The sequence below is a fragment of the Brienomyrus brachyistius genome, chromosome 11 (assembly GCF_023856365.1).
Source record: "Brienomyrus brachyistius isolate T26 chromosome 11, BBRACH_0.4, whole genome shotgun sequence".
Taxonomy (NCBI): domain Eukaryota; kingdom Metazoa; phylum Chordata; class Actinopteri; order Osteoglossiformes; family Mormyridae; genus Brienomyrus; species Brienomyrus brachyistius.
The window spans coordinates 10,298,136-10,322,624 of record NC_064543.1 but is presented as its reverse complement, the minus strand read 5'-3'; the positions used below and the strand labels follow the sequence as shown (position 1 = coordinate 10,322,624).

At 46.6% G+C, this 24,489-nt stretch overlaps 4 protein-coding genes across 6 annotated transcripts; 2 read left to right on the top strand and 2 right to left on the bottom strand.

Annotated features, from left to right (window-relative positions):
* Nucleotides 1–692: 692 nt before the first annotated feature.
* Nucleotides 693–14,795, top strand: zdhhc7 (zinc finger DHHC-type palmitoyltransferase 7). Of its 2 annotated transcripts, XM_049030032.1 has the most exons (8): nucleotides 694–918; nucleotides 2,954–3,031; nucleotides 7,315–7,626; nucleotides 9,894–10,018; nucleotides 10,146–10,242; nucleotides 11,147–11,228; nucleotides 11,564–11,694; nucleotides 12,063–14,795. In XM_049030032.1, exons 3-8 carry the CDS (start codon nucleotides 7,321–7,323, stop codon nucleotides 12,237–12,239), a joined length of 918 nt encoding a protein of 305 aa, XP_048885989.1. In that variant the 5' UTR covers nucleotides 694–918; nucleotides 2,954–3,031; nucleotides 7,315–7,320; the 3' UTR covers nucleotides 12,240–14,795. The 2 variants fall into 2 exon arrangements, with proteins under 2 accessions (XP_048885990.1, XP_048885989.1); XM_049030033.1 differs by lacking the exon at nucleotides 2,954–3,031 and having other exon boundaries at nucleotides 693–918.
* An 805-nt stretch (nucleotides 14,796–15,600) lies between these two features.
* Nucleotides 15,601–17,484, bottom strand: nip7 (NIP7 nucleolar pre-rRNA processing protein). The gene is made up of 5 exons (XM_049030039.1): nucleotides 17,300–17,484; nucleotides 17,036–17,122; nucleotides 16,761–16,899; nucleotides 16,471–16,611; nucleotides 15,601–16,251 (listed from the first exon to the last, which is right to left on the bottom strand). The coding sequence occupies exons 1-5, from the start codon at nucleotides 17,482–17,484 to the stop codon at nucleotides 16,132–16,134; spliced, it is 672 nt and encodes a 223-aa protein (XP_048885996.1). The 3' UTR covers nucleotides 15,601–16,131.
* Nucleotides 17,485–17,702: 218 nt separating this feature from the next.
* On the top strand, nucleotides 17,703–20,809 carry cog8 (component of oligomeric golgi complex 8). The gene is made up of 5 exons (XM_049030020.1): nucleotides 17,703–18,031; nucleotides 18,427–18,634; nucleotides 18,745–19,563; nucleotides 19,846–20,014; nucleotides 20,312–20,809. The coding sequence occupies exons 1-5, from the start codon at nucleotides 17,703–17,705 to the stop codon at nucleotides 20,566–20,568; spliced, it is 1,782 nt and encodes a 593-aa protein (XP_048885977.1). The 3' UTR covers nucleotides 20,569–20,809.
* On the bottom strand, nucleotides 20,768–23,871 carry nob1 (NIN1 (RPN12) binding protein 1 homolog). 2 transcript variants are annotated; one of them, XM_049030029.1, is made up of 9 exons: nucleotides 23,796–23,871; nucleotides 23,315–23,447; nucleotides 23,051–23,184; nucleotides 22,901–22,972; nucleotides 22,660–22,785; nucleotides 22,064–22,273; nucleotides 21,884–21,981; nucleotides 21,616–21,760; nucleotides 20,768–21,458 (listed from the first exon to the last, which is right to left on the bottom strand). In XM_049030029.1, the coding sequence occupies exons 1-9, from the start codon at nucleotides 23,862–23,864 to the stop codon at nucleotides 21,189–21,191; spliced, it is 1,257 nt and encodes a 418-aa protein (XP_048885986.1). In that variant the 5' UTR covers nucleotides 23,865–23,871; the 3' UTR covers nucleotides 20,768–21,188. The 2 variants fall into 2 exon arrangements, with proteins under 2 accessions (XP_048885986.1, XP_048885987.1); XM_049030030.1 differs by having other exon boundaries at nucleotides 22,064–22,329; nucleotides 22,641–22,785; nucleotides 23,796–23,870.
* Between the last annotated feature and the right edge of the window lie 618 nt (nucleotides 23,872–24,489).

Below are 24,489 nucleotides of genomic sequence, written 5' to 3'. Positions count from 1 at the left end.
GAAATTCTTTTAAGCAGTTGAAACCTTGGTAATAATCCCCAACCCCAACTGTGATGAATTTTTCAGCAGTTGGAGGTAGACTGTGAATAAATAAAAATGCAGGTTTCTGACATTTTACTGAAATATCTTACCTGCTCCTAATATTACCAGAAACATTTCTAAGTGTAGGACTTTGGTCTAAGGATGGATTGAAAGCACTCTCAAGGAGTGTTGCATGGTACCATGTAGATGGAAAACTTACCTCACTATACCCAGCTTTACATTCTGTAGTTTCAAGTATAGCTTTTCAGCTTTACTTAAATAAGATGGCAAGCTGCATTTGATTTATTTATATTAAGTGATTAATTTTAATTATGTAAACAATTCATCTGATATGTGTGTGTTCCCTGCACATCCTGGAATTCGGACCAGGACGTGCCTCTGCCTTGTGCTTTTTGCTGCCTGGGATAACCTCGAGGTCCACACCCAAATATGCTAGCCAGGATATGTATGGGTGCATTTACATGACTTGTTCTCATATGGTACATTTCTTGATGGTGCTCGTAATAATTCCCAATCAGGGGTGCAGATGCAAGCAGACACTCCTTCATGGTACAAGCAATCAGCGTAAAAGTCTGCATAATACGCTGCTTTAGTAAGCAGTACCTCTTGCAGAATCATCCTCCGAACATACCCGACTGCAACCGGAAATATACGAAGCGCCAATCCCAAGCAGAGCCGAAGAGAATCCCGGAAGTGTGTACCGCCGCGTACATGGCTAGTGTGTGAGTCCGCTCCGGCCACCGCTGGCGAAAACAATGACACACACCAAAACGTTTTTATTTAATTTCTGCAAAGGGACACGGCCGAGGGAAGCGGCAACAAAAAATTAAGATCTTTTCCCAACTATCGCAGGCTCCTGGCATTCACATCCAGGCTGTGAGTATTTAGTTACGTTACCTACTACGTGACGGTCCAGTGGAGCAGGCTTAGCATCATTAGCATGCAACATTAGGGGTCAGATTCCACTTTTCCGCTTTTAAAACCGAGATGCTTCCCTTTCGTCGTTCGAAATAATATATTTTACTTGACTGGTGTGGTCTGTCGAAAGAGGGCTTGTTCTGGGCACGTTATTTAGTGCATGATGGGTTTGATCGCTTGGCAGCAGCCCCTGTAGCACTTGAGACACACGTACCGAGGGAGGGCGTATGGGATGAAACACCCCGACGTGCTGCTGCCAGCTTTCCTGACGGTGCTATCGGGCTCCTGACAATCAGAAGGGCCGCCGATGGTGCCGAGTCGTGGCCGCCTTGGGTGGTTCTCACGCCGCCTCGTTTCAGTGCATTAGAGAGGATGAGCTTCCCCCCACCCACCCTGCGTGTCGGCCGTGCTGCCCAAGGAAACCGAAATCCAGGTCGCTGAACTGGATGTTTGACTTCCAGTCTGTTTGGGGTAACTGGGGAAGCGAGGTCATGGCAACCACGCCTAAGACGCGGGGGGACGCAAGCCGTCTGGATGGATGAGATGGTAACAGACAAATCGGCGCGATTAATAAATCACTGCCATGATAAATATTAAATGCCTACAAACACGAACACGTGTGTGAAGGCGGGGTGAATATCTGCTGCGTCGCCCATGTCTTCACTGTCCTCTCGCTGTAACCCCCAGCTCCCGTCAGTACGCGCTTCTCGGCCCCCCGTCTCCTCAATGTCGTAAATCGCTTTTTGATGATGCCAGAATATTTACTGCAATCCGTCAGATTTCATGGGAAGTTCTTTGCTGTGTATTTGGCTGGGTGCTGCCTGCTTGTTAGTATCATTTTGTAATAAATTATATGTGCTTGAGCAGATTATGGAGGATATCTGAAGAAATATGAATTGAAGGCTTCAAAGTTAAATTGGAGTTCCTCTATAACTTCTACCACTGAGCCGCTGTGTGTGGGATTGTATGCGCACTTTTCCTTGTTGGAGTGTTTATGTAAGGTGTGCATCTAAATATTCTCTAATCTCAGGAAGATGGGATCGTACGCAGCGTAAAGCTGTAAGATCGGCAAACATTGAACATGTGTGTTTATATGATGCTTCTTGCATGATGAATCAGGGTTTGCCGAGGGTTCGGGATCAGTGGTGCTGCCTCTGTGGGACACCGCGGAGGACAACGATTCTCAGTCAGATGCTATACCCAGTCCGGTCTTCGGGGACCCTCAGTCAGTCCACACTTTTGCTCCCTCCAATCTCCCTGCTAGACAGTCCATCTTTTTGCTACCTCCCAAGTTCCAGTAGGGCAGCATTTCCCAATGTGGAGCCAATTGGGAAACACTGGTATAGGTAACGGGACGGGCAAACTCCCGACAATCCAGGCAAGGGAAGTTAGCGCTAATCAGCTTGTTTGCTGTCCCGCTGCCTCCTGCCATATGCCATTTTGTACTTGTTTGTCAGCGTGAGGGTGTGTCAGTCAGGCACCGTTTGCCTCACCTTGGCCGTCGCCCCGAAAGCGTCCTGGTGTCCTGTGACGCCTTCCGATTGCCACCTGACTCTTAGAAGATATCCCGAATGGGTCAAGCCGCAGCTGTGTGGTTGAATCTGCCTTTTTTGCTTAACAAACGTGTAACAAAACAGCGTGGATGGTTTGATGCCACACACCTCCATTAGGTTCGTTATTAAAATTCATTTTGTACTCATTTACTGCTGTTCATGCACCTGCGCGGATGTCTGTGTCCTGGAAGAGGGGGGTGAGGGGAGCTGGATCTGCCTCCTGGTTCCATTTCCCCCCCATGCTCACAGCCACAGTTTTGCTTCTTAATCCCTAGCCAGCTGTTCTGCTTTCAGAGCGCTGTGTGATTGGCTGGCCCGTGGCAGTGGGGAGAGAGGGGGCGGTGAGCAGATGGGCTGTAGTGAGCCCTGCCCCGCGCAGACATAGTACACTGTGTGAGTAACCCCCCCCCCCCCCCTCCCCCTGGTCCGCCTCTCCACAGGTGCTTGGGTTCTGGATGTGGCACCCTGACCGGACCTGCGGAACAGACGGCATGTCACTGTGAGGCCTGGACTCAGAGGTGGGTCTGTGTGGGGGTGTGTGTTTGCGCGGGTGGGTGGGTATCTGTGTGCCCGTGTGACTGTGTTGGATTATCTATTTGTTTGCACTTGCCCTTTAATCAGTGTCTGGAAGGTGGTAGGACGCAGTGGTGTCTCCGAGGTCTTCTTAGGTGTGGGCGCACTGCCGTCACAAAGAGCACTCAAGCAGTGATTCTTCTCTTAATTAGCTGCCTGCTCTTTCTTAGGGGAAATCGCCAGTGACTCATATGGACACAATGCATGTGTTTGATGTCCAGTATATGGCCTGAGAATGGAGGCCCGCACCGTAATAGCTGCCCATGTAATACACTATTGGCATCTTGTGTTACGCGATGCAGAAGATCACACACGTACGCCACTCCCCCCTCCACCACAGACCCAGTGTGCCAAGCAGGTAGAGCAGCAAGGCGTCGGTCTGGAAAGGTGGGAGCTAATGCACAATTGTGAAGAGCTGTTGTGTGTGGTGTCCCTTCCCAGAATTCAGGGCTGTGTTTCTAGCTGTCTGTTTGCTCAGTGAGAAATCGTGCTAAGCAGGGTCACGGCGCGCAAATTGCAGATCTAGATTTTTCCAGGACTAGATGAAAAATTATAAAGTAAAGTCTTAAAGAAAACCCGTTATCACTGAAATGGAATTGAGTGATTTGGTTGCTTTAATTCCTTTGATTCCCTTTGATTGACTTGGTTTGTACTCGTCTCTGCAAGTGATGCTTCCATGGGTTCGGAGATTGCGAAATGTTTATAGGCTGCTGCCCTGCCGTTCTTGCTGAGACAGGTCCCCAATGGTGCAATTTCCAATCCTTTGTTCATATATCCGGATCAGTCACTGTATGAAGGAGGAAGGAGTCGAAGATGGGGTTACTCAGGGACGTCGACCAGCGTTTCTTCAGCCAGTTCTAGATGCTGCTGACCCCTGTACCACTACCCCTGGGCTTTGCGTGCGTGTGGAGTGTAGAGGGATCATCTTGGCCCCAAGTGGCGAGCACTGCTCTGCTGCCCAGAGTCCCATGTTTGCCTGGACACCCCAAGGACCTCTCCGGTGCATTGGCTCTATGAAATGTATACACAGCGTCCCTCCGTCTGCTATAGCCAAGGAGCGGATTGGCTCCGGAGGTTTCCTGACTGCACGACCTGTCTCTGTTTGGTCGTACCCGTAGGCGTTTCCGGCATCTTGGTTCCAGTGTGTTGGCACTGACAGCCCGTCTGTGTTGCAGGCGGACCCCTTTGAGCAGATTCCTCACAGGTCTGCCAGATGCTTATTGGATAACTAGCAGTGTCGTATTTGATGTGTCCTCCCCCCGTGAATTTGGAAAGGGGGCCGTGTAATGGGTTTCTGTGGCAACTAATTTCCAGTGAATGGGGTGGAGGAGTTGGTCTCGCCTCATAAGGTCTTGACGGGAATGCAGCACCTTGTGCCTCCTGGAGCTGGAGTCATCTGGGAGGAAGAGGATTGGTCGGTGTGACGATGGGGGCGTGGCAGAGCAACTTGGGGGGGAAAAATGTGTCCTTGGAGCATTGCTGCGTCCCCATGCTTCTGTGTGTTTTGTGTGCAGCGCATTCGCCAAGGGAGTAAGTGGTTAAATGGATTGTGAAGGCGGTTAGTGTCTCGCTTGCCCTAATCGCTGATTCGCTTTCCCACCTCCGCACCACATGGTCTTTCTGTGGACAGCCTTGCCTTCCCCCCCCCCCAGCCTTGGGTATTTAAGCGCATTCTGAAAGAACATAGGTAATCGGCAACAGAGTCCAACAGTGGCAGCTTAAGCGCATTTTCTGTCCTTTCAGCCCAGGCCGGCCAGCCGCTTTAATCGGTCACAGTCAGACTTCCAGATCCAGGCAGTAAGGCGATGGGAGGATGGAGCAGGAACTTTGTCAGTGTTTGGAGTCTTTTTAGCTTCAGCGGTGTGGAAAGAAGGCAGAGACCCAAACGGACTGCAGAGTTTGGGGAGTTGAGGGGGAGGGAGAGAAAAGACTAATACCTAATGACTTTGCCTTACCCTGGGACTCCCGCCCCCATAATTTACAAAACTTCCACCCTGTTTTGTTTATTCAAACTACATGCCTTCCTGCTGGTTTTGAGAAGACAATCTGCCCTAAATATAGACATTGAGCATCAGGGTAGTCTTCCCTAACCCTCGTCACGCACCACTCCGGCCGGCTGTCTGCGTGTCTGTTCTCTCTCATTAGGTGATCTTCTCGCAAATAGCTGAAAAATTAACCAAGTCAGGGGTGGGATGATGTTCGACAAATATATAGTAAGGTTGGGCTGATTATGGTCAAATGAACAAAATATTCTGTTCTCCCAACTTTCTGTCTTCTCAAAAAATATCTGTATTTGTGCCATAACGGTACACACAATTCTCAGTAAATCATTTTCCTTTTGGAACTCACAATGGGATGAATATATTTCTGGATATGGGCAGGTTCTAAATTCTGAAATGGAAGTCCAGCATTGAATTAATTATGCTAACTGTGGCTAAATTTGTTATGACTAAAGCTGAAGTTGCTTAAAGACTCTCCCTTGTCATTGTAATCAGTAGTTCGGGAACATTTCGGTTGGCCAGTGTTTTACACCAGTGGAGAGGAAGTAGCTGATAAGACCAATATCCTGTGGAGGCTGTTACACCGATGGGTGTATGACCGGACAAGGCGGAAACATTAAAGGTACAGATTAAAGGCGCAGATAGATTCTAAAACAAAACTAAACAAACAAACTGTGGCTATACAGTTGTTTGTTGTCACAGATATCTGCCCGTACTCAGTATTACAGTATTACTCAGCTGGCATGGGAGCGCATCGTCTATGCTCAAGCATCTGAAGAGGAAATGTCTCACTGGATTAAGAGGACTCATCTCAGCAAGTCGGTTATGCTAGCTAGCTAATTAGCTAATGATGATATTAAAAACTCTTCTGCTTTATGTTATAAGCTGTAACATTTTCTATTTAAAGGCACATTCGCCTGTATTGTTAATGGAGTTGGATAATGCCGGCCTTACACCTAACAACTTTTCCAAATTTCACTGTCACGGAAAAATATCCATTTGTAGCCCCGCTGCCATCATCTCGATTGTCAGGTGTAAGGTGGTCAAAATAGCCGTCTTAAGTCATTCTTTCTGGTGTCTTGGTTTTCCGATAAAATCAAATGTGTTCGATATTATCGTAAGCTTTAAGTCTTCGCTCATGCAAATAGTGACGTGGACATTGTCAACAAGACATCCTACCTCTTCCAGAGGTTCCAGGAGTCTCCCACATATTGATAGCGAATGAGAGTGACAGATGTAGCCACAGAGTGTTACAGAGATCTGTTTTGTGTTGTACTTGTACTAATGCCTATACTGTTATACTGATGTCGTATATACACTATAGGCTAATACAAGTGTTGAGTGTATGTGTGTGTGTCAGTTGTGTGGACCAATTCAGTATGTGCAAGTGCTTCAGTAATTCTGCCCTAAACAGTCTCATATACTGACTTTCCTCCATTTCAACGCAGGACTGTCACTGTAGAGTTTAGTTGCAACAGAGTGTAGACAGACAGCAGAATGCACAAAGTACAGAAAGCACATTTCTATCCTTACCGTTAAATTTTACATTAAAATGGATTGTTTGGTTTCCTTTTTTTATGGGATACTGATGTCGTTTTGGCATATTTACTGCTGCTACATTGCTTATCCTTGGTTTTACATTTTTGGATATTGGTTTTTTTTATTTATCTTTTGTATTAACAGAAACATTCATTGAAAGAGTGCATTTTTCAATTAAGTATTCAGCTTTATTGTCTTGAAACAACGTCAAAGTAAATTTAAAATCTGAGTTATTTGGTAACTGTGTGATTAATCCGATTCGATTTCAATAATCAGTAGATTATTCGACTATCAAAATAGTCTGTTTTTGTTAATGATGGGGCTGCTTTTGCTGATACTGCGATCAAGTTCTTTCTCAGTGCAATGTCCAGAGTCATTCCAGACAAGCTGTCAGTCAGAGGTATGTCCTTACTTGGACCACAGATTTAAAGGCATGAATGGCTCTCCATATAGGACAGTGTTTCCCAGTCTGGTCTGACAGGGAGCCTAGAGGGGGCAAAAAACGTGGACCGGCTGTGGGTTCCAGAGGACTGGATTGGGAAACGCATCCATAGGGTGTTTAAGACTAGCCTGACATCACCTGAGTGGGTCCAAAGTGCAGCTAGTTGACTCATACCTGGATACGGAGACCTTGGTGTGACCTTGCCAACGTTTTCTTCTCTTACCCCCTTTCCTTGTTCCCTCCCCAGATTAGAATGCAGTCCTCAGGCCACCGGCTGCATGACATGGAACAGCACCGTCCCCTGCTAGGCCAGGAGGAGGAGCTGGTGCACGGGGCATCGGCAAGGACCGTCGACCGGGTCTGGTTCATCCAGGACGGCTGCGGCATGATCTGCGCAGTTCTCACCTGGTTCCTGGTGCTCTATGCTGACTTCGTGGTCACCTTCGTCATGCTCCTGCCTTCAAAAAGTTTCTGGTACTCCCTGCTCAATGGCGTGGCTTTCAATAGCCTAGCCTTACTAGCGCTGGCCTCGCACCTGCGCACGATGCTGACGGACCCGGTGAGTTAGTGGGGGATTCAGTGTATTATAAGGCAACTCTAATTGGCCCCAGTCAATTTTTTTTTTGGTTCAACTTGTCTGCCTAAAAATCCATTTCAGGGCTTGGAATGTTGTAATTGTGGCTGGTGGGAGTTTTACTTACACAAAAATGTCCCGAGCGCAGAAGGAAAAAATTGGTTCAGATAACCAATCAGATTGTAGAGGAGGTGGGTCCAATCAACTAGAGGAGGTGGAGCCAGCCAATCCGATGTTTTGGCCCGCCCTCCTCTAGTTGCTTGGACCCACCTCCTCTGCAGTCTGATTGGTTGGGTGGAGGTGAGGCATTAATGGTGGTGAGTGGAGCCCAACTGGAATATCCAGAGAGGATGTCAGAGCAGAACCAGAATGAGGCAGGTGCAAAATAGCCTTTGTAAGGGCAGGTTGAGGGCTGCTCACTTGATGTAGTGTTTGTATTTCACTCCCTGCAGGCCTGAAGGATTCCCTTTGCAGAATGTGCTAGGTATAAAGTCTAGGGGAAGGCAGGGTGCGTCTCTGCAGATTCAAATAAGAAACCTGACCTGCCTGACAGGCTAATCGTTTGGACAGCAATGGGAGTTTTGTCCACTGCAGCCAATTGCTGCCCACTTTGGTGGAAGATGTATGTCACCACAGACAGCTGGCCCGTGATGACGCTGAAACATTTACCCTAGATGGATGGGGTTCCTATCCATCAGGGAGCTGCTCTTGGCAGGTGCTCAGGATCTCCGCCGACTCGAGTGCGTGATCCCCCGCACCTGAGGCTGCCAGCACAGCACTGGGCCGCTGTTTTATATGCATTTTTGTCTTTCGTTTAGTTTAATCAGTCAGTGCACAGGATACTAGCATGATAAATTCTGAAATTTGGAAAAGACAAAGGACAAATGGAAAGTTAATGTATTTTTATGACCAATCAGTTTGCCAGAAAAGACAAAATTGCAGTTTAAAATGTATAATAGGGTTAGTGAAAGTGACGCAGCCCTAGGGCTGGACTAGCCATCTGGCAGAAGAAAAAATCTATCATGGGGACTCTTCCCCCCCCCCCCCCCCCCACACACACACACACACACACACACACACACACACACACACACACACACACACTTGGCATGTGTGGAGGACCCCAGCTTAGACCACAGTGCTCTTTGGAGAGGCTAGGGAGGGGTGTAATCAGCCTGGGGGCGCCCCACCCCCCATGGAGCCAGGCCGTAGGCAGCAGTCAGCATGAGTAAGGACACTAATGATGGAATTGGGATCCATCAGCAGCTGCTGGACTGACCAGTTAAATATATATTTAACAGGCTTGAGTCATATGTGCACTGTCGGCACTGTTGGACGTCTGCGGGGTTTGGTGTGGCTCTATAATATGCAGCCCCAGGAGATGGCAAGTGATGCATCACAGTGCTGCATCCTGTGCAGTAGGGGCTCGACCCCACATGTGCCACAGCCCGTGAACCCGCTGGCTGCTCTGTCCAGTGCACCTAGAGGCTGGCATCACTGTCAGGATCGATCCAACAGCAGGCAAGCAGAGGCTGTCTGAGTATCAGGCTGCTGTGCCGTCTGACTCACAGTCCCTCTTTTAGCACAATCGATAATGTTGTTCTACTGCATTTTCAGTTGAATTTTTATCGTCACTGCATCTTAGGTTTTTTTTTTTTTTTAACTCATTTCCTGAGTAAGCGGTGTACCGACTAGGCATTCAGCTAGGAAATGAAGGTGTGATGAATACCTCGCACCATACTCGGGTGACAGAATTAGTCGGTTGATACATTGGGCTTAAGTCCCTTAAACAACATTTGTGGCCCGTAAGTTTCTGTAAATCGGCTGTGCTCTTCATCATGCAGGCACATGGGCGACACCAGCCTGCTGTGGTTCAGTCAGCGCGGACAAACAGCCTAATTAGGACAGACGGTATTTCTGTGGTGAAACGCTGATTTTAGGAAGTGAGGAAGAGGAAGCTGGGCTGAATTACGCAGTGCAGCAGGGATGAACGGCAGTCTGTTTGTTCATTCTCCATTGTTAGTAATTACTGGCGGCGTTGTGACAGACAGGTTTAACTCTTCCTACTGCTTAATGCCTCCAAGGATTAACAGATTGTGAGTCCTTGCCCCCCCCCCTTCATCATGAGAATAAATTTCTGCAGAAAGGTCACCCACTGTGTCCCCCCAGCCTAAGCCACAGAGTAGGATGTGTGTGGTGTCGCAAGGTGCCGTTTCAGTCCAAAGCCTCAGACGTGACCTGTCCGCACACAGGGGGCGGTGCCCAAGGGCAACGCCACTAAGGAGTACATGGACAGCCTGCAGCTGAAACCGGGGGACGTCATCTATAAGTGTCCCAAGTGCTGCAGCATTAAGCCGGAGAGAGCACACCACTGCAGGTACGCAGCACGGGTGGGGGGGTGTCGCTCGGTGAAATAATGCTGCGTTGCTGTTTTTTCGTCCAGTCTGCAGTGACTAAATGCCCCCTTGTGTCAACCCCCCACCCCCCCCCCCCACTTCGTATAGCATCTGCAAGAGATGCATCCGCAAGATGGACCACCACTGTCCTTGGGTCAACAACTGTGTGGGGGAGAACAACCAGAGGTTCTTCGTCCTGTTCACGGTTCGTGAACGCTTTGCCCCGCCCCCTGCATCTCATGTGACTTGATGATTTTCTGTTGTCTCCTGCCAGATCTTGAGTCTCCTGTTGTACTTCCCTTTTTTGTCAGGCCTACAAGCTACTGTGCCGCTAGCAACCCCCCCCCCCCCAGCAGTTGTAGCCCAAGCCAGCTGCTGTATGTAGCAGTTAAGCAAACGGACTTCCAGTCTTAAAGTTGTCGGTCCACATTTTATAAAGCACCCCGCAGTTGTAGCACTGGGAAGGAAACGATGCAGAAAAAAATCCGCTGAAATATGTTGCTGCGTAAACAGAAAACTGGATAAAATCTAACTGCCTATATTTATAAATAAGGACCTGGGGAAGGGGAGCGACAAACAAGTTAATTATCTGAGTAACGGGCTGTCAGGATGCCGTCCGCAGGATGATGTTTCAAGTGCAGCGATGCCTTTTAAATGAAATGTCAGCCTATAGGCGGAAGCCTCCCAGAACTTCGGAGGACTTGTAAGAGCCTGTTTGCTTTTCTTTGTAATGCAATAGCTGTTTGTTTGGAATACATTACGTGTCGCTGATGGCTCCTTTGTGCTGCTGAGAAGCTGAAAATGGGTCAAGTAAGCAGTGCAGTAATAAGCCCACTGCGGTCACCCTTGCGGCAACATTGGTCTTTCAGCAGCTATGCTGCCATACAGTGTGATTTTATTATTTTTTTATATATATAAAGCTCCCCATGGATTCATCTGGGCAGCATTTGAGTCCCTGGAGCAAACCCCCCCCCCCCCCCGAATGCAGCGTACTGAGGTCTTACTGTTCACTGGCCTGCAAGGTGTAGCAGACTAGCAGACCTCCTTATCCCTCCCTACCTCCCTCCCTCTCTCTCTCTCCCTCTCTCTCTCTCCCTCTCTCTCTCCAGATGTATATAGCCCTGATTTCTGTCTACGCCCTTGGCTTGAGTGGGATGCATTTCTTCATCTGTGTCAAAGTGCAGTGGAACGGTACGTGTCTTCAGGTCCCGCCGTGGCTCAGAAATGGGACCGTTCGTTAGTAGCCGTGCAACTTGGATGGATGGATGGATGGATGGATGGATGGATGGATAGATGGAAAGAAAAATAATTTGAGCTGAACTGGAGACGACCAGGCGTATCATTAAATCCAGCTTGTTCACACACCCTCAGGCTCAGCTTGGATTTAATGCCTATCTTGACGAAACTTTCCTCCTAACATCTGAAGGCTGCTAAGAACATGGAGCGTCTGTTCGCTGTGCTGGTCCGGCCGGGCGCTCGGGGCCCCATGGCTGACCTCTGGTCTTCCTCCTTCCATCCCTTCCCAGAGTGCAGCGACTTCTCTCCGCCGGTCGCTGTGCTGCTCATGATCTTCCTCTGCCTGGAGGGCCTTCTCTTCCTCACCTTCACCGCCGTCATGTTCGGCACGCAGATCCACTCCATCTGCAACGACGAAACGGTGAGTACCACCCCCCAGGAGGATCGACGGGGGGGACAAATTCCTAAGCTGTATTCGGGCATAGGTTTGTGTGTGTAAGTTTTAATTTTGGGTCTTATTAAAAATATTAATTATTGCATTTAATTTCTTTGATGTGCTTTACTAATCATAATATATAGCGCATTTTACAGTCCCAAGGTCGTTTTACACACACACACACACACACATATATATATTTATATTGTCACCGTTTGTATTGCTGTCACTTTATCTTATTTATACGTCGCTCTGGAGGCTGGATCAGTTTCGCCGGCCAATCCTGGGTGGCAGTAACTTCGTTGAGGGGCGCCTCTCTGTCCTCTCACTTTCTCGTGCTGCCCGGCCCACAGGAGATCGAGAGGCTGAAAAACGAGAAGCCCACGTGGGAGCGGCGCACGCGCTGGGAGGGCATGCGGGCCGTGTTTGGCGGCCAGCCCTCGCTGCGCTGGATCAACCCTTTCTCCGGGCTCCGCCTGCGGCGCCTGCTCACGCCGCACTCCCGCTGGGGCCCCGAGCTCTCGGTCTAAGCTTGCCGGCCTCTCCCGCTACCCCCAGTCACAGTGAGCCTCCAGGGCGGGGGGCCTTTCCTCTTGGGAGAGGATGGGAGCGCATTTGCTTTCAGACCGCTGGAGGAGGTCAACCTGTCCTTCAGAACTGCGTGGGAGGCAGCAGAGCTCTCTCCTTCTCTCCCCCTCTCTCTCTCTCTCTCTCTCTCTCTCTTTCTCATACACACACAAACACAATCTTTTATGAGACTTTAGTGTTCCATGCTTTTAAATGGTACTGAACAAAAGGGAAAAATAAAAAGTTTTTTTTTTCCCATGTTCAGTGCCAATAGACTTGTAGTACTAAGCACTACACAAAGGTTTTTTTTGCCTGAGATGTTGACACTCCATGGCGCCCCTTGGTGCTCTCAAAGAGAAGTTCAATCTGTGGAAGAAGACATAGCCGGAGACTGCAGCAGAGGGGTTGACTGGAGATCTGACACTGACAGCATTGCGGCCCTTCAGCGGTTTGTGCTGCTGAGCGTGCTGGGATTTTGTGGAGAGGGTAGTGAATGAATACACACAGCCCCAAGAAATGCTCAGCATATTTGCATATGGCACTGCTTGTAACTGGACTGTTCTCATGTCTGATTTTTTAAAATTCCATCTCATATTCGACTCTGTAGATGGATTTTGTTTTAGTTATTGCAAGAGAATCATTTTAAATGACTAGCTATATTGACATGATATTTAACCCAGGAAAAAAAGCAATGTGCTGATTGGAATATATATATATATATATATTGAGCTGATGTATATGAATAGGACACCTATGATGCTTGATGATGTTCACTCTGGACAGCCGTGATACCAGGCAGACCACATTTCAGATGAAATGCTGGCTGGCAGGGGAGCCACCGCCTTCCAGAAATGTGGTCCCCTTGTTGGCTAGCCCTGCAAAGGCAGTATTTGGGATGGATAGGAGAATGCAAGCTTTGAAACCTGGGAATGGTGTGATCATTGTGCTCCGTTAGACATTGACTGGATTAACCTAACTCGAGCTAGTAAGGTAAAAAACAGGCAAGTGTATCAAACCTCTCTGTGGTTTCAAACACGTGGATGATAGAACCTTGTTTTTCCCCATCAGTACTAGTCACATGGATTGTTTTACCCCTAACTAGTTATGGACAAAATGACGCATCATGAACCATTTGCTGTATTTCCTGACCCCACTAGAGGATGCTCTTGGTTTAATTTTGGGTATGCTCTGAGCCCTTTTTTGAGCAGACAGCACCATCTAGTAGAGTCCAGAAATACAGCATATGGTTCATGGCGTATCGTTTTGTCCATCATTACCCCTAATGTTTAAATAGGGCAGGTTCTCAGCTTAAATTTCCTTTTGCCAAACTGATGTTAAAAAATCCCAAACTGAATGCACATGAGCCATTTCTGTCCAGAGCAGCTGGTTTGTGATCCCTTAGAGAGGAGGGCTCTGCGCTGCTGCTCTGGACGTGGAAATGTTGCCCATTAGAAAAAGCGATCCTGGTCCCTAGGCAGATATATGAGGGTGCCCATGTGCCAGAGTTCTACCAAGGCCACTCAAAGCATTGTTGGACATTTGGAACACAAGGGAGCTTGTGCAAACCACTGGTCCCCCCCTCCCCCATAAACCTAACCCTTTGTATCTCCTGATGCAGAGCTTTAAATAACAGGCGCACCAGTCTGTCTGAGCGGCGAATTGTTTGTGCTGTACTGATGTTGACCAAGGAGGTACCATATTTTATTAAAGACGTGGGGTGAGTTTCTGAAAGCCTGTTTAATGTTACATCGTTCATTAAGTTCCATTATTTTAACATGGAACTTACAAATGACGTAGTATTAAGAAGGTTTTGAGAAACCAGGCCCAGACCTCAAGATCCTGAAGAGTCCCGAGAACTCCTAAGGAGCAATGTTCTCGCAGCATGTTTGAAAATGTCAGCCTGTAACGCCAAATTCATCGCCAATGTATGGGTGGAAACTACAGCAACGAGTATTTATTCTGTGTCATATCTCCCCTTTAAGACATCACCTTAATGGGATTGACCTGTGAATGAAGTAAATTGTTTTACTAATGAATGTTGGTGGTTTTTTCTTTAATCTGTGTCCAAGGATTGCTACAGAAGTATAAGAATTTGTCATATGAAATCTGTTGAGATTAAAATGTGCATTAGTCTGTTTTAACTGGCAATTGGGGATTTGAGAAGGTTATAGGTGTTTGTACAATCAGAGTGGACAAGACTCGTATATTTATTAAACCAGACAGAAAAGTGTTAAATGGTGTCCTCTGTCAGACTCCCCCGGCACTCATGTGTCGTTGCCCCAACTCTGGGTCCTGCCAGGTGAAGGGGTATTTCCTGGCTCTTGGGGGGCTAGTTCCCGGCCCCCTTGGCAGCAGCTGCAGGAGAGGACACTGACAACTTTCATCAAAATCACTCCAGGTGTTATCAGTAAAGTATAAATGTGAATTATCAGCAATTTTTTTAAGGAGAAATGTCTGTCATTAATGGTATTTCTAACATGTAATTCTTTTGCATAATAAAGTTGGTAGGTTTAAAATTACAGCCACAGAAGGTAGTGTATTTCTTTCATGCATGGGTGCCAGAAGACCAGGTTGGGAAACACTGATCAAAAGCACTGCTGGGATGTCAGAGGACTGCTGCAAGTATATTGTTACTCTTTGGGCTTGAAATACAAAATAAGGTGACTGGACGTGGAGCGTTATGATGCAGTACAGATGAATGGCATCGTTGCATGCACCAATGAATGCAAAGGCGATGTTAAGAGGAACATTCAGGTGGATCTGCATCATGGCCTAACCTACCTCTAATTAAACTTTCATTCATTGCACACCTCCAGGAAGCCCTTAGCACAAGGTGAGTGATTCCAGCCTGACTGGCTGAAGCCTATGCAGATTTTCAGTTCTGCTGAGCTCCTTGTTAGCTACCATATAAATAATAAATGGAGAAATTAACAAATGGTGGGCTGTGATGTTCCCCCCTCTGTGTCCGAAGCCAGCCAGTGGTTTTTAATCTTTTCTCGTCCAAAGACCCCTTATGTCCAGGATAACATATCTGGGCCCCTTACACAGGTTACGATGTTTCCTTTCTACGCGTTCCGCAATAATGACAAAAGTTGTATTTATTAATATAAACATAATCTAATTTGGTTACACTACCAGTGCCATTTCTTTTAAACGTGACTCAAACAAGGTTTCACGCCCTTATGTAACCCAAGACTCTTCTCTCAATTTATGACATTGCTCTCAAAACAGAAGGTGAGTGTTTATGAACGAAAAACTAACTTTGAAACCTATTCGGCAAATGACTCTAATTTCAGAAGCCTGAAATCATGCCCAAAGCTCACGTGGTTTGCATCCTATTGATTTTTATTCAAATCCTTGATAGAGAACGCATGATAAATGGTATTGTGTCGCCCTACATTTCATTTTGAAAAGAATATTGACTCAATACAGTGAAAATTGATATAGCAAAAACAATAATTTTGGCCACTTCCCAGCCCCAGCTTTAGCAACGTTATGTTTAGTTTCTACACTTCTCAAATTATGCCCCCCCCTTCCTAAACAAAACAGCAGCTGGTTTTAGGTTGATTTCACAGGGCATCAAAAACACAAACTGCTGGGCCAAGAGGTCAGTTTGCGAAGGATAACCAACAATCTGTTACATAAAAAAAATTAATAATAATAATAAAATGTTTTATTTCAGTCAAAAAGAATATAGGGTTATGACAGAAATTCCTGGTAAAACCGCAGAAAGTGACAATAGGAGGTGCACCAGGCGGACCGACTGCAAATCAACTGTCCATGCTGACGATCCCAAAACAGTTCGTTTGTGCAATATGGTCTGGGTCTCCACACTCTCCAATCCTCACTGCAGTCTTAAGTGAGAGTATCCTCACTTCGGATGTACTCCCCGATGTCTGCCTGATGGAACACCACAATGGACATTGGGTCCACATGCCGGCACACCTGTGTGGACTTTGCGGCTACTCCAAACCCCTGGGGAGTGAGAAGACATACACAGTGAAAAACAAGCATTCTTAGGTGGCACACTGACGTCACTCTGTTCCTCAAAGACAACAGCATACTTACTAATTCACTCAGAGTAATAATATAGCGAGTGATTTACCGGTTTGTGCATTTTCCTCTTCTGTGAAGAAATCGGCTAGTTTAATGTACTGATAGCTACAATGCTAAACAACTGAGAAAGATCCTTACCAATGGAACATCTGCCATAGAGTATACCACCACTCCCTGGTACTGTTCAGTGTTCTCCGTAATTCTGCCGAGGCCGGACTTGAGAATGTGGTTTCCATACAAGAAGGACTGCTCCGCACCGGGCTTCACCCACACTTTGAACTGCAGAAATACCACAAAACAAATCAGTTTTGTATATGTGTCAAATTACTTTTGCGGTGCAGAGGCCATTTATCCAAAACAGGATACGTCTAAACATAATAGACTACTTTGAATGGACGGCAGAAACGGGTTTTAACGGATTAATTTACCTTTGCATAAGGAGCCAGAAAGTCCAGCGCAGTGATGTGGAGGCGGAATTTCTGGGTCTTGGTGAATTTCCCAAAGCAGGTGCCTGCTGACACCAGCTTATCCCGGGATATATTGGTGGCCAATTTCAAAATCTTTTCACTAGTGAAAGAAAAACGTAGAGAATTTAAAAATGAGCTCGAAATAATCTCCAACTTATGTATATACTAATGAAAAACGCCAATTAACAAGAAATACGTGAATTAAACATAGAATATTTAAATATGTTAGTGTTTACCTTATATAAAACACGCGATCTTTGTGAAGTCTGAAGCAGTACGTCCCATCTGGTCGATCCACTAACAGCTTAATATTTTCCCCAATACTAAGAAGACAAAATGATTTCGATATAATTATAAATGGCTTGGGGATAACAATCAATTTATTGTTTTAAGCCACTTAATTGTGACAGAGATAACTTACACAGTTCCAAACTGAACGTTAACACATTGTCAATACGTATCATGAATATAACACAAAATTCAGCAATGCAGACACTTACTACTTTGAAAGTTTTTCAAACATGATCTTGGTTTCATCATCCGTTAAGGGTCGCATGTTTATAATGTACAGTATAATACAAAATAATGGTTTTAGCCGCTCAACTGCTACAGAAACCAGGCACACGTGGGTCCCGAGAACGGAAGAGACCAACCGGAAACAGGAAGTAATTGTGTGACGACACATTCGGTATACGAGGTCTATAATCTAGGGAATATATAACACTCTTAGACGTGAAATAGGCTGTATGCTATGTATCTATGTATGAAATGCTAAGTTTTATTATATGTCGCGTAGAGTCTGTACGCCAGTGTCGACGTTATTTGTGTTGATTTCCCTGTCTATGTACGAAGAGGTTGTAAATAAAGTTTGACAGCACAAATTAAAAGTGGCACCTTACCAATATGGCGGCTGTGGACGTGGAAGATGAAAGTATTTTGGCGTCTATTTTCAAAGACAGCTTTCCTGACAACTGGCGAGAGAACCCAGACTTTGCTGCGTATTTATCAGAGCTGAGCTCGTATGGCGTGGAGAAGCTGAGCCGCGAACCGGAGAGGCTGGCGGAGGAGCGGGCGCAGATCCTGCAGCAGACTCGGGAGCTGGCTTTCTCCAACTATAAAACCTTCATCCGCACTGCGGACTGCACCGAGGAAATATACCGGGACTTCGGCCGTGTGGAGAGCAGCGTCTCTAAGTTACTCGAAAAACTGCCAAGTTTTGGGGAAAAATGCAGGTGTGTGATAATACGTCTATACAATTATTTAAAAACAAGAGAGGATTAATATGACAACTGACATAAATTCACTGACAATTAGGTAGACAGTTTTTGATAAAGGTTTATAATTTCTAATCGGTTGTGGTGTGTTTTCCGCCATATGCCTGTTAATAGAGTTGCTGACTCTCACGCATCCGCCGTGACACACTTTCTGACTCTCACGCAAGAAATCTTACGGCAAATCTATATGAATCCATTATAAACCTAGAATTAGCCACAACAAACAAAAAAAAAGTGTTGTAAATGCGAGTGCCCGTACGTGCGGATTTGTGTTGAATGGAAATCTCAGTCCAGCCAGCTGACCGAAGTTGGTGACACTGATAAATTTTGCTACTGTGTTTCATTGAGCACAGGGGTTTCGTAAAGGAAGCCGAGGATATTGGGGTCAGCCGTCGTATGAACAGTTTAACACTGAATCGCCACACGGAGATCCTGGAGATATTGGAGATCCCTCAGCTGATGGACACATGTGTCCGCAACGGCTACTACGAGGAAGCCTTGGAGCTGGCAGCCTATGTGAAGAGGCTGGAGAAGAAGCACACCTCCCTGCCTGTTATCCAGGTAGCAGCCATTCTGTGACAGGCTAACGGCTTGACTTTAAAAGCATACATACCATCTTCATACTCATACTGTCCCCTAAAACATAAATGATGTGCCTCTTACTCTTACAGAGCATTGTGCATGAAGTGCGTCAATCTGCGCAGCTCATGCTGAGCCAGCTGCTGCAGCAGCTGCGCAGCAATGCTCAGCTGCCCGTCTGCCTCCGCGTGATTGGCTACCTCCGCCGAATGGACGTGTTCACAGAGGCGGAGCTCAGGGTGAAGTTCCTGCAGACGCGAGGCAGTTGGCTGCGCTCCATCCTGTCTGCTATCCCTGATGACGACCCCTACATCCACATAACCAAGACCATCGAAGCCTGCCGCGTTCATCTCTTCGACATCATCACGCAGTACCGAGCCATCTTCTCTGACGAGGACCCTCTGCTGGCCCCTGCAGGACAGGCAGTGAATGAGAGTGCCATTTTCCATGGTTGGGTGGTCCAGAAGGTAGCAGAGTTCTTGGACACCCTGGAGCGGGACCTTCAGCGTGGAGTCGGGGCTCGCTTGGACTCCCTATTGGGCCAGTGCATGTATTTTGGTCTCTCCTTCAGTCGGGTGGGGGCAGACTTCCGGGGCCAGTTGGCCCCCATGTTCCAGCAGGTTGCCAAGGACACATTCCACCGGGCAATGCAGGAGGCTGTGGAGAAGTTTCAGGAGGACATGAATCACTATACACTCATCTCCTTCCCCACCATGCTAGGCAGTACCATCCCACCTGTGCCTCCTAGTGTGCAGCCTGGCACACTACAGCCCCCCATGACCCTCCTGGATTTCCCTCCCTTAGCCTGCTTTCTCAACAACATCCTGACCGCCTTCAACGACCTGCGCCTGTGCTGCCCCATAGCCTTGGCTCAGGGTGTCACCAGATGCCTGGAAGATGCTCTCGTTAAGGTTTGTCTGAGATTCTGCTTATGCTGATGGCTTTGGCCGTCCCGTGGGTGCATATATTTGTGATGGTACCAAAAAGTAATACAGTTGTGTAGTAATAAATTCACAATCGGTAGCATCCATGTTTTCCGGAAGGAGGCTCCTTCATTAAACTGATATGGTTTCAGGTGTGCAGGAGCTTTATAGAGCTGTTTGTCCAGTACCAATGCTGGTGCACCAAAGCTGTTTTGTGGATTGTGTGCCAATGGAGGAGTGTTGTGGTGCCTAAGCCAAAGTCTTCCACAGGTGACCAAACTGATCCTGGTCTTCCACCGGGCTGAGGAGGCAGCCTTCAGCAGCCGGGAACGCGAGCTCTTCGTTCAGTTTTGCTGTGCCTTCGCCGAGGACATGGTGCCATTTCTCAACCGCTGTCTGCAAATGGTCTTCCCCCCCGCTCAACTGGCTCTCATACTCGGTAGTAACTATGACGCTGATGTTGCCCTGGTTACACGCGCACACAAAATTGCTACTGGAAGCATTTCTTAGAACACTAATTTAATCGATACTACATTTCTTAATTACCCTGCAGGACATATGTGTGTTGCACTCAGGTCTTCATGCATTCACACCCACCATTACAGGCTGTTCATAGTAAACACCACAAAAACAGTCAGGTCACAGTTTTTTGTCAGCTATGTCCTGTCTGGGTAGAATTAGATGTGCTGTGTGACACAGAGCATTTGTCAATCTACTGTTCGGCTTCTTTTTTTAGGTATTCCCCCAACACAGGTCCACAAGTGCAATGGTCTGGGCTGCATCAGTGTCGACATGGTACTGGCGCCATTGGAGTTTGTGTTGCCGAAGAAGGAAACATGCTCTTCCGTCGCTGACCTGAGCGATCTGCCAAACCCAGACCATATGCCCTTAGACCCAGCTTCTAAGACTGCTGTGGCATCCGCAGAGGACACCGTGTTCTCGGCCATTAGGGAGGGATCTGCAGTTGGAGAGATCGCTGAGCTGTCAGGGTGACTGTTGAACGAAACCAATAACTTACATGGGCTTTCCCACAAGAAAAGTCCGGTTCGTTCCGGAGCGCCGTAAGAAGCACGCTTGACTCTACTGAAGAATATATTATGAATTGTATATTGGGTCTTGATTAAGTGGGGAAAAAACTTAACATGCTGATTGGGCAATGTTGTGTCTGTTAATGTGAATTTAATCAAGTCAGTTCTGATATTAAATATGGGTTTATTGCTTTGAGTTTTAAAAAGGGCAAGTGTACATTTACAAAACTGCCAGTCTGAACATTTCAGGACTTGGGGGGGGGGGGGGGGGGAAATGCATTAGTATCTAATGCTCGTAATTTGTAGCCCGTGAAGGTTAATTCCTGGAAACCTGGCTGTCTGCCTCCCTCCGGCACAATCAAGCCAGTAAAACCTGCACCAGCTTTAGCCTTAGTCCTGGACTAATTTGAACATGGGGGACAGTCAGAAAATACAGCAAATGAATTGATTTAGCCATTACTAAGGGACTGAACTGAATAGTTGGTGAGTTTGAGAAACAACCAAGTTAACCCTGAATTACAAGCAGTACACCCGTTGGCCTTAGGACATTAATTATACACCCCCCCCCCCCATTGCAAACAGCCCTTATTTGTTCCTGACAAATTTCTTGCGTGCTGCATTAGGGTTAGCACGGCGCCGCCCCCCTCCACAGTGAGAGTCCCGCAGCTGCAGGTTTGCGGCCCGGCTGTAGATGTCATTCTCAGCAAAAGGGGAGCCACTGGCTACGTAATCTGGGTCGAAGACATCGGTTTTCTGCCTGGCCTTGCGGGACAGTCGCTGCTGGGGGAATCGCTGGTCCTCCACAAGGTGAGGATTGCTGCTGTGTTTTCCCCCTTTCGGCTGGGCCAGGGAGTGCTGTCAGGGGAATAAGGCCAGAGGATGTACATTACCACTGCATCGGGAGTAAAACGAATGTATTATTTTGTACCCAAAGAGTTTACTGCAGGACTTCTGAGGCTCAGATTTCCTCCCTCTGGTTTTTATATCCCCCCCATCCACCCCACCAACCAACCTTCAGACCGCGGGGGTTAAGCACTTTGGGGTTCTTGGAGAAGTGCATCTGCATGCTGCCATCCTCATTGATCGTCACTGCCACTTTCTTCAGCGTCTTGTTCCCGCAGTTTGGACAGAAGATCTTGGTCATGTTTGTTGTGGTTCTAAGATGAACAGCCATATCATTTTTGATGGCAAAAAAACCACTACAGCATTTCCAACCACTTTGAGAGCTTACGGTCTCCTGGAGACCCTTAGCGTATGTGCTGTCACTCTGCATAACTCACTTGAAGCAGGCATGGCAGCGCAAAATATAGTTCCGAGCCTGTCTGATTAGCATCCCATTCACAGACAGGACATGTAGGCCAATCTGAATGAGAACGTTCTGGAAAATGAGGGAATATCTTCATTAGACAAATGCAGAGCATGCTTTCGTAATTTAAAATGCTAGAACAAGTCAGCCTTACCTGCATGGAAAAGTCAGTGGTCACACAGCCAACTCTGATATCTGTAGGAGATTCAAACACACCCATGTCCATTTGGACCTGTGTGATGTTATGGGGGGTGATCCAGCCTCCACCGTCATCATCCTCTTCCTCCTCATCATCCAATTCATTACCCTCCTCGAACCCTCCGACGTCCTCAGCATTCTCCACTTCAGACTGCGGCTGTAAATCCTGTCCCCTTGAAGAGAGATGAGCTGACTGCAGCTTTACAGCCTTAGCCAAACATTCTTAATCATGCCCACAGTGATACATCCCACTTCCCCAAATTGTGGGACAAGGTAAGCAGCTGATAACTGATTTTCTGCTCTGTTCAAATTACTGGCAGTAAAAGAAAAAATATCAGTGTAAAGAGAATGCAAGTTACTGAGGATTTTAACAATCTACACTGGTTATGGATAAGCTGCAGGTCACACCTTTTCTGCAGGGAATGAGGAAATTCAAATAAAGCCCCCTGTCTTGTGCCATGTGCTGTCTGGGACAGGCTCCACACTCCTGCATGGAACAGTACGATTAAGACCCAAACAATGTTGGGTCTGGCCATAAGCAGATCTCCTCACCAGCAGGTCCAGCAGGTCAGATTCAATGGCGGGCAGGGGGTTCCTCCAGAACTGGAAGCTGTTGAACTCCGCACTCTCGGTATCCTGAACGCTCTGGGGGGGCGCAGTTGGTTTTCCTAGCATTGCCTGCATAGGATCAATGCAATGAATCACTTTAGTGTTACTCTGAAGGACTGAGTATCATCAGTGCAAATTAAATGTATTCATAGTGTATTGACTTGATTAGCCTGATCATCTTTACCTTCGATGGAAGGTGAAACCCTGCAATGCCAACAGGGGCCTCTGGGTGGCGCTGTGTGCCGCATAAAGTGATCTGTGACCACCGGATTGTATTATTAATACCACGAATTTTCAACTTTTGAGTTATTTCGCTATGAGCTGGTTTACTTACTTTAACGTCCGGGTCTTTTTTCAAGTGTGCAGATCCGACTGTTTCCGTTTCCAGCTGGTAAGTTAAAGCCAGTACTTTGATGTCGGTGGCTGAGAGGCTGGGGTAGTCTCCAGTTTTTTTGGAGAATTCAGTCACTATAACAAACAACAATTAACAAAGAAGAAAACTTCGGCGTGTCCCGCCTGTCAAAAGTTTTCCCTCACATTTGAAATTATGCATTTAATTTATATACATTAAAAAAATAACATTAAGTTAAGGGATCACCTAGTCTAACGTATTCTGGGAAGGGTTCCTTGAAATTAAGTTTATACGGCAGAAAAGCGAGACTTCGTCTGGTTTGCTTGTCCCGTATTTCTTCAACGACATCCTTCAGGGTGTAAATATTCTTCCCGATATCCTGTAAATAACAATCACATTCCAAGTTAGAATGATGGGTGATTAATGATGGCTGACAGAGTGGACATAGAATAAGGATTTGAAAACCGAGTCCCGTGAGACTTTTGTATAAACTTGTTTCATAGGTCATTATCAAAGTATAAAGGTATTTAAGAAAAGTGATCAAGCAAGTGCTGTGAATTAAACCGATTTACTGTTACCGTGTATATGTAAATATTGCTACGAGAAGATCCAGAATTATATATTGTCGTGTAAAAAAATAACAAATGGCCGCGCACTAAACCGATATAAGTACATATCTTTTCACGTGTAAAATAGCATTATTTGTTGAGAATGCAGTCCTTCTCACCTGTAACGGTGCCTTTTTTAAGAAAGCTCCCGCATCAGCCACAACATGCTCCACCATGGCAGCAGACATCTTGAAATCCTGCACAAGCAATCAAACGCAGGAAGTACGTCACTTCTCGCGTTCTTCCGGGAAATCCAAAGCTGTTCATTTTGGTGGGTGTTTATTTTAATTTATATTAAATTTATACAGTACTAGGTGACATGCTATTTAAAAAGTCCCAAGTAGAAAACTATTTTAATTTTACATTGGGCATCGGCACCAACTGTTTAAAAGTCATCTGTATGTATGTAACCTGTGACGGAATGGTATCCCATTCAGGGTTTACCTCTGTCGTGTGTTGCAGCCCTACCACGACCCCATCCAAAATTATTGGTCACTTGGTGTTACATAATAATGTCACACATTTTTAAATTGAGGTGGCTGATTCCCTATATTAGTCCGATAAACTGTAACATCCAGTTACAGTTTATCTGTAACTCTCAGGCCCCTTCCGGTTCACGCATACGCAGAACATATCAGCTCTCTCAAGCCTCACCATTCTTAAGACCCCACATGTGCAAAAGAGAATAAAATAAAACGTATCATGTAACGATATTGTTTTAGTAGTATTTAATTCATCCAGAACGAATAATACAAAAGATAATGAGATTGACGTTTCCAAAACATTACCATTGAAAAATGTCATGACTAAATT